The sequence below is a fragment of the Pteropus vampyrus genome, unplaced genomic scaffold (genome assembly GCF_000151845.1).
Source record: "Pteropus vampyrus isolate Shadow unplaced genomic scaffold, Pvam_2.0 Scaffold36, whole genome shotgun sequence".
Taxonomy (NCBI): Eukaryota; Metazoa; Chordata; class Mammalia; order Chiroptera; family Pteropodidae; genus Pteropus; species Pteropus vampyrus.
Genome location: NW_011888817.1, coordinates 1,584,622 through 1,593,623, shown reverse-complemented (window position 1 = coordinate 1,593,623; position 9,002 = coordinate 1,584,622). Strand labels below are relative to the sequence as shown.

The 9,002-nt window shown below is 56.4% G+C and overlaps 1 protein-coding gene across 1 annotated transcript in view; it reads right to left on the bottom strand.

Moving 5' to 3' along the window:
• Window positions 1-9,002, bottom strand: part of ALPL (alkaline phosphatase, liver/bone/kidney) — a 53,293-nt gene that overhangs the window by 7,501 nt on the left and 36,790 nt on the right. Inside the window, exons 3-7 of the mRNA XM_011358022.2 lie at window positions 7,176-7,295; window positions 6,729-6,844; window positions 5,357-5,531; window positions 4,400-4,575; window positions 1,009-1,183 (exon numbers count right to left, since the gene is read on the bottom strand). Of these exons, the coding sequence (XP_011356324.1) occupies window positions 1,009-1,183; window positions 4,400-4,575; window positions 5,357-5,531; window positions 6,729-6,844; window positions 7,176-7,295 (762 nt within the window). The remainder of the gene's footprint in view (window positions 1-1,008; window positions 1,184-4,399; window positions 4,576-5,356; window positions 5,532-6,728; window positions 6,845-7,175; window positions 7,296-9,002) is intronic.

The window sequence follows — 9,002 nt, the reverse complement described above, 5'->3', positions numbered from 1 at the left end:
TCTTCCTCCCTCTTGGGGTATAGTCTGAGCTCCAGGGTAAGCACCCTGCCTGGGCAAGAAGGGTTTGGCTCTGGTCCCATGTTCCAGGTAGAGAAACTGAGTCTGGGAGAGGTGCAGTGTCTCTGGCTTGGGCCGGGGGGTGGCTCTGGCCCAGCCTGAGCTGACTCAGAAGGAATGGAAATGGTTCAAAGCAGCTCAGTCGCACCCCCATCAACCCCGTGGGGGCCATTTCCCAGCCCCTGCCCCCAACTCACTCTTGGCCCAGCACCAGCCCACAAGGCCTCCCCGAGGGCCAGCCCTGGAACCCTCAGAAATCTAACTCCAGAGTGACATCAAAGTGGCTGCCAGGCTGCTTGCTCTCCCTGTCTTCAGCCCTGACCACAGTCATTTCCAGACCCCAGCGGCCCCAGGCCCAGTGGCCAGCAGCACAGATTTAAAAGGCCAGAGCCACTCCAGGAACCAGAGCTCGGGTTCTTCCCACGCTCCAGCCTCCCTCCCCCAGCACGTGCCCTCGCCCTAGCCAAAGCCAACTCGCTTTGGAGGGCTTCTACCTCACGCCTTGCTACCTCTGCCTGCAAGACCCTCCCAGTGCTGCCTCCTCCACCCCCACCTCCCCCTGCCAGGCCTTCTCAGGCCCCCCGCTGTGGTCTGTCCTCTCTGGGTTCCCGTAGGACCCGGGCATCCCACCATCCAATCACAATGCTCCATGTTTTTTGACCATTCGATTCATCCTTTGGACCTCATGCCCAGCCAAGGACCCTGCACACAGTAGGGGCTCAAGTGGACTGAAAGGCCATGCATATTGCTCCTGGCGCACCCTCCCCACTTGCCACCTAGCTCTTTCTATTGCCCTCCCCTAAAGGAAGGAATTGATCGATCACCTACTGTGCGCCATTCATGTATCCATTAGACCATTTGAGCCCATTGAGGTGAAAATTATGCCCACATTTTAGAAGAGGAAACAGATTCAAAGAAGGCTACCCCAGCACCACTCCCACCACAAGCTACCCTGCAGTCCTCTGGCCCCTGAGCGGGCTACCTTGTGCCTCGGTTTGAAGCTCTTCCAGATGTCGATGAGGTTCAGGCCGTCCAGCCTCGTGCCCCTGGCCTTCTCGTCTATCTCATACTCCACATCCGTTCTATTCTTGGGAAACATGTACTTCCGGCCACCCCCCATGATCACCTAAAGGGGACAGGAGCCATCAGTACTCTGCAGTTCTAAGACATCCAGAAGCCCCAGTGGTCCCTGCCTGGGGATGCTGTGGATGCTTCTCAAGTCTGAGGGGTCCTGGGTTCAGTCCACCCTGCCCTCCCGGAGCCTCTTCTGACTTGGAGAGGTGACGTCATGAGTCAACTGGGACTGGGGTTTGGGCTCCTGGGTGAAATATCGGAGCTCCCGATAACCTCCCTTTCCTGGCTTTCCAGAAGCCTGGCACATAACTCCCACTTGTGTAAATATAATTCCTCCTATAGAGTACTCACTGTGTGTCAGGCACTAAGCTCTTCAGACACTTTATCTTACTCAACCTCACACCAGGGCCACAAGGGAACCTGTGTCCCCGTTTTCCAAATAAAAGAATGAGTGCAGAAATGAGATGTCTTCCCCCAAGACCACACAGCCAGCAAGGGGCAGAGCCAGGATTCGAACCCAAGGCTTCTCTGACCCTGGCACTGGGGCCCTGCTGTGCCCGCAGAACCAAGGACGGAGACTCCAAGAGCCTCGTCTCCCACAGCGAAAGGCAAAGTGCCTGCGGGCCGGAGGCCTCGGCCAGGGAGGTCTTGGGGCAGCCCAGCTGGGAGCCTGGGCAAACAGCGGGCCAGCGCCCACGGCTGTGTAGTCACCGCCAGGCTAATTTTACATCACCACGCTGCTTGCGTGGGCAGAGGGACGTGGGACTGTTTGTTTTCCTTGGGAGTCCATGTTTGAAGTCCTGACTATTTTTAAAACAGAGCCAAGAGCATAACAGCTGCCGCCCACAATTACCACCACAACGGTGTCCTCCTGTCACCACAGGCGTCAGCCCAGGCCACCGCCCCTGGCTGACACCTTGGGAGAGCAGAGCCCAGCGATGGTGGGCCTCGGATCCACTGTCTCCGGCCACTTCATTTTCCTCCTGGGAACCCCAGGTTCTGCGGGGAGTCCAGGCCCAGGCTGAGGTGGGGAAGGCAGCCCAGGACCAGCCTGGATCGTGGGGAACTACAGAGGACAAGGCTTTGAATCCTGACTCTATCCCTTCTGGACCAAGGGCCTGTCAATTCTCCTCTCTGAGCCTCAGTTTCCTTACTTATACAATAGAAACAATACCCACCCACGGGACTGCCACAGCCACAGGACTGCCACAGGAGGACATGCAATAACACAGTGCCGTCCTGGTACCCAGGGGTGGCCTCCATGGTGGTGGTGGGGGGGCGGTATTGTCACTGGCATGAGGAATTGGAGACGAAAATATTTCCATAGGGGCAAGTTCCTTACTGCTTGACCAGCCAGGAGCTCAGGGTGGGGCAGGCTGTGGGAGGAAGGAGGAGAAGGGGCCCCGAGTCACTGGCCCCTTGCCCCCCCACATTGTTCCCACAGAACCTGACCCCTTGGTATTTTCAGAGTGGAAATGAAGCCCCCAATCTTCTTGCCTGGAGCCTCCTCGTTTCCAGCCCCAGCAGAGAGTTCACACGGGCTCATTAAACTCCCAAATAACAGACTTGCTGTTTGGCTTTGGGGTTTGGGTTTGTGTCTTTCTTTCTTTTATTTATTTTTTTGTATTTTTGTATTTTTTTTTTTTTTTAGCAAAAGGTATTTATTTTCAGGGCGGACACCAGGATTTTTGTTTCATGTACAGCCTGGGGCTGGGGGGCTTCGGGGTGGTGGTGATGCAGGGCTGACGGGGAAAAAAAAGGATGAGGAGAAAGAGAAAGTCAAAGCGGCAGGGGCTGTGCTCGCTGGGGCCCCATCTCCTCACGCTCGCCCTCGCTCATGTCCCAGTGGCCCCTGAGGACCCCCCAATCCGCCCCTCGCCCCCCCCGGAGAAATCTCTCAAGCTCCTGTCCCCCTCTCAGGCTGCTCCTGCCAAATCTCCCCGAGGAGCAGCCCCGTAATTACACCCTGTGCTTATACAACAAACGCTCTCACATCCATGACCTCATCTCGGCCTTCAGTGGGGGGGCAGGTGGGGCTCTCTGTTCTCGTTGTACAGGTGGGGAAACGGAGGCTCAGGGAAGAAAAGCGACTTGTCCCAGGATGCGAGACAGGTGGAAGCAGTCAGGAAAGTGGTCCTGCCTCAAATATACACTCGCCGGGAGCAGTCAACAGGACCGTTTGTCCTGAAAGACTTGTTCGGTCCACTATTCGGAAAAGGGAAGTCATGGGCTGACAGAGGGGCCAGGTGACACTTAAAAACTGGGAGTTTACATGTGGGAGAGAGGGTGGGGCCAGGAGCCAGTGAGTTTGTCTGGTGGGGTTAGAAACAGAGGCAAGGGGTAGGCAGGACCTGGGGGCTTCCTCTGAGCCTCACTGAACCCTCACTCTAGGCTCAGGGATTCAAAGTCCCCATGTCCCCCTACCAGACCCCTGCCTCGGCCCACAGTAAATGACAAGAGCCTGAAAAGGAACAAGCCAGAGGTTCTCATTTAAGAAGAGAGAATGGGGACCCACTTAAACATCAGGTGGACGATGTTCAGCTGTGTGGGCTCACCTACATACATGAACCTGCTCAATATTCAAATCTTGTATTTCGGGGCAAGGACAAGCGGCTCATGCATAACGCTACCACTTCCTGAGCACTCACTAGGTGTCAGGCCCTATGCTAAACTCCACAGGGATTATTTTATTCAGATCTTGTAACTGGGCTTACAAGGTAGGTACACTTTACAAAGAGGTTGTAAGGGAGAAGGTTCGAAGAGGTTACATAACTCATGCAAGGTCACAGGGCTAGCAAACAGTAAGGCAAGGATTTGAACCCAGGAATTTTAAAATTGAGAGTTTGTGCTAACCACTGTCTACATCACTTTTTCTCTGGGCATGATGGTTGAGTCCACGGGCCACGTACCTGTCTATGCATGTGGGAACGGACAGGGCAGGTACTTGCTCCCTGAGATGGCCGCTCTGCCACCCCCTCCTCCTGTGTTGTGGGGGTACAGCGCCAGGTTCCAATTTACAAAATGATCCCTGGGCGCCTGGTCCTTGAGGTATGGTGGAGGCCACATCAGGTTTTATCCCTCAGCTCCACCGCAGAGAAATCCTACAGAGCCTCCCTGCCCCGACCGCAAATCCCCTAATGGGCTGGGAGCCCTCCCAGGTGTGTGGGGAGCCGGGCCAAGCTGTCTCTCCAGTGCCAGCCTGTACCTGAGGCCTCGGGTGCACCAGAGGCCCTGCCTCACAAGCCCTGGCCGCATCCCCTGAACTCGCCTCGATGTCCCTGATGTTGTGCATGAGCTGGTAGGCAATGTCCTTGCAGCCCTGGTTCAGGGCCTCCGGAGGCATCTCGTTGTCGGAGTACCAGTCCCGGTCGGCGGAGTGGGCGTAGGCGGCACTGGGGGTGGCGTGGTTCACTCGCGTGGTGGTCACGATGCCCACAGATTTCCCTGGGGTGTGGGAGAGGAGGGGTTGGCTTTGTCTGGAGAGGGGCCGTCCAAGCTGTTTTCTCCCTCCTTCTTCCAGCTAAAGGCTGGCCTCCTGTCAGTTACACTGACCACCTGGGCCTCAGTCTCCATGTCAGTCACTCAAGTGAGTGACAGTGGCTCCCAAATCCCCTGGCAGCTCAGATGCTCTTCCTCTGTAACCGGCGGGCCCTTGAGCCCTGAGTACCTGGGCTGGAGCTCTCCCCTCCACCCAGGACCCTGCGGAACCCCACTCCCACAGGAAGTCCCCCCTCCAGGTGCCCTGCAAGAACACGGGGGCCCTTCCTAAGGGCTCCCAGGTGGTGTGGTTCTGTTGCCTGTGTCAATCGGTCTTATCCCCAGACTCTAAAGTTCCTGGGGGCATGGGCCAGGGCCTCCTGATTCCAGTAGGAAGGGAGTGCGGAGCATTACTGAACCCCCACAGGGCTGGTGCTGCGCTGTGCCCCCTCCCTTGCTCACACCCAGCCTATGAGGGGGCCGTTTTTGTGCCCATCTTAGAGTCAAATGAGTAGACTCAGGGACCTGCGCCAGGACCAGAACCCACACTGGAGTGGGTTTCTAAACCACCGGCCTGCCCTGTCCTGGACTGGATCCCATGAATATTTCACAGACTCCCAGAACACTGGGGCTGGCAGAGGCCCAGACAGCATCTTTTTCTATCTTCTTCTTATTGCACAGTTGGGAAGACTGAGGCCCAGACAGGTCACGGAGCTGGGCCCCCTCCCCTGCCACCAACCCCGCTCACCGGCATCCTTGGCCCACCGCAGGATGGAGGTGACCTCGTTTCCCTGAGTGGTGTTGCAGTGGGAGCGCTGGGTGGCTGCGCTCACCCCCACGGTGCCTTCGTTGGCCTTCACCCCACACAAGTAGGCGGTCGCAGTGCCTGCGCTGTCAGGGACCTGAGCATTGGTATTGTATGTCTGCAGGTGGGAAAGGAGGGTCAGGAGACGGCCAGGCCTTGGCCCCCCAACTGCTGCCCACCCCACCCCAACCCACGCCATGGCGCCCGGGGCATGAGGGAGACAGAGAGGCTTCTCACAGCCTTGCCTGAGCCCTGCTACCCACCATGGTGCCCCCAGAGCCACAGGATTCTCTAGCTATCTGCCTTCTACCCCCACGCCCTCTGCCCAAGCAGCCAGGGCAGCAGGAAGGGCCAAGAAGGCAACTCTCCAACACATGGAAACATCTGGCAGAGGAGCGGGCTGGGTCAGCTCAGGCCTCTCCCTGGGTCTGAGGGGGAGCGGGAGGCAGGTGAGTCCTGGAGAAGGGAGTGAGGGGGTCCTTGAAGGAGCGGGAGAGCCTGGCTGGGGGAAGGGGAGGGGAAGTGACGAGGAGGCAGGATCTAGAATGGGGAAACGAGGAAGAGGCCCTCCCCGCTCCCATACGCTCAGACGTCCAGGAGAGACTCTAACACTGTCGCCCTTCCCGGCCAACCTGAGAGCTCCCTGAAGGCACGAAAACGCTACAGTTAGTCCCTGCTCCCCCGCACCCCTGCCCTTCCCCAGAGTGTCTAGAGGATCTCCATTACAGAATGACCACCACCAACAACGACACTGGTAACAAACAATAGCGACCGCTTTACACCAGTAAACTAACTTCTCGAACCACCCTGGTAGAGAACAAGGGCAACAGGACCGCTGGGAGCAGAGTGTGTCCTGCACGACTCCATCATTTATGTCAAGGACAAAAGCGAGAACAGCAGATCTATGGTGATGGAAGTCGGGGTGGGGCGCAGGGGTTTAGGGCCTGGAGGGGGCGCTCAGGAGGGCCGCTGGCTGCTGTCACGGTCAGTTTCTCCACCTGGAGCTGGTCTTACCAACGAGCGCAGTTTGTGAAAATTCAAGCTGTGCCCTTGTGAACTTTCCTCTGTGTACATTACTCTTCAATAGATTTTTAAAAATCAATGAGCTAAAACCTTCAAAATAGTCTTGGGAAGTAGCTGCTGCTGTTGGCATTTCACAGTGGAGCCACGGAGACCCCAGGAGGGCTGACTGCTTTTGCCAGGGCCTAAGGCAGCTTGAGAAACCTAGCAGACCCCACTCCCCCGCCCTTTCCTGCAGCCTGGCAAGCTGAGAAGTGGGAGGCTTGGGCCCAGCGGGCTTGGGGCTGGAGCTCACCTTGGAGAGGGCCACGTAGGGGAACTTGTCCATCTCCAGCCTGGTCTCCTCCCCAGGGCTGTGGTGCAGCTGACCCTTGAGGATGCGGGCGGCCGTCACCGTGGAGACACCCATTCCTGTGGCGGGTAGAGGGAGGCCTCAGTCTCTCAGGCTTCCTGCCTCTCCAAACAGTCTTCTCGGACACCCATACCTCTCTAGTTTGGTGCCAAGGCAGGCTGAGCAGTGGGCACCACAGCATGTCTCTGTAAATGTGACTGGGCAGCCCCTTACCTCCCCCACCCCCCACCCAGACCCTTAGAGGACCACATGGCACAGCGAACCTCTGAAGTCCACAGCCTGCCCCCGCATCTTCTTAAACATGCCGCCCAGAGGTCCAGCCTCTTCGACACACCTGGTTCCGTGGGCCCCTACCTAGGTGCCCCATCCAGCCCCTCCCTTGGGCCTCACCATCTCCCAGGAACAGGATGACATTCTTAGCCACATTAGTGTTGAGATTCTGAAGCTTCAGAGCATTTTTCAGGGTCTGCTGAGCTTGGTCTCTCCAGTACTTGGGGTCTTTCTCTTTCTCTGTATAGACAGTGAGGCAGAATTATTTGGCAGGGGAGGGGACAGCTTCTCATCCCCAGACTTATGGATACCCTAACTTCCCATGCCTGAGGGCATAGCGCCAGGACTTGGGGAGGGAGCAGTATTTGCCCATCTGACAGCCTTCATGTGATCTGTAAACATATGCCAGTCCAATTCTCCAAACGAGCCAGCAGACCCCGGGTTGTCTCCCCACAGCACAGAATGAAGAAACCAAGGCTCAGAGATACCAAGGGACTCACCTAAGGCCACACAGCACTGGCAGATACTGGCAGAGCTGGGCTTCGCTCCCAAGCCCAGGCTCTTTCCTTCCTCTCAGTAGAGAGACATTCTGCTAAGGCAGCAAATGAATTGTGCTAGCACAATTAGGAGGCTAATGTTTAAGCCGGTTAGGAGAACAAACTACTTTCAACTGCAGGAGTCCCCAGACCGTATCCAGCCATCAATTATAAACTGCTTGGCTTACTCATTAAAGTAGGTTTAGCAGGAAACTGACTTAGGGACAGTGTTAATAGCAGTGCTGGAAAGCAAGACTTGCCTTTTGTTCAAAGACTGGCCTTTTGTTTAACACACCAAATTGAAAGTAGCCACACATAATCGCCCTCCTGTTAGGATAAATGAGCACTTTCTTCACCCGTAATCTTGAGACAAAATGGGAAGCAGGAATGCGCTCTTCTCTGTCTCTTCCTCTCTTGCCCACCTGTCTTCCAGGAGTCAATGCTCCAGTGGAAAGAACACAGACCTCAATTAAACCCCCTGCTGTGCCAAGTGCCAGCTGTGGGGACAAGTCACCTCCCTGAGTCTCAGTTTCCTCACCTTCAAATAGTTGTTTATACCTTCCTCTCAGGGTCTTATGAGGACTGGATTAGATAAGGCATGTGACACACCTGACTCACAGGAGAGGATCAAAAGCCCACTCCGTCTGCCCCTAATAACTCCATCGCCAGACCTGGGCTTCCTTGTTCTTCCAAGCAGAGGCCCAGGATCCCTGTCCACGGGGTCAGGGCCCTTCCCACCGTCTGCTGGGCTCTCCTCCTCACCCCTGCCCATCGGAGTACAGAAGCCTGGAGATAAAAGCTCCTTGGGGACTCTCTCTTTCAATGGCCTCCCATGGCATAGAAGGGAAGGCTGAAGCCAGGAGAGGTGGGAGGGTCATGTCCAAGGCTGTGTTCCTTGCGTGGGGCTGAGGACACGATCCTCATCCTTTGGCCCAGCTCAGGCCCACGCTGCCTTTCAGGACGGCTGTGGGTAAGAGCACAGGTCTTTCTCATAGCGGGGTTTTCAGGCAAGGGCCAGGTGCTTCACACACAGTAACAGCTCCTTCACCTCCCATGGCCTTATGGGGTGGTTATCATTATTCCTCTGCTAAGTTACAAAATGAAACTTAGGGCCCTAAGATTAGAGTCTCTGAAGAGGAACAGGAAACCCACACATCTATGAGTCTGTGCTCCTGCCTCAGGTGGGCAAGGAGACAGAAGGAAGCAGTTCTTGACCTCAAGCCTTGGATCCACCCACACTCTACGCCCCTACCCCCAAAGGCCTCCCCCTATGTCACTCCCACCCACAATTTCTTAGCCCACCACCTGCACCCTGGCAGCCCCAGCAGCACCTTTCTCTTCTGAGGGTATCTACTGAGCTCACCAATTTTAGACCCTACTGACAGAGTCCCCAGGTGTAGTCTGGCCCTTC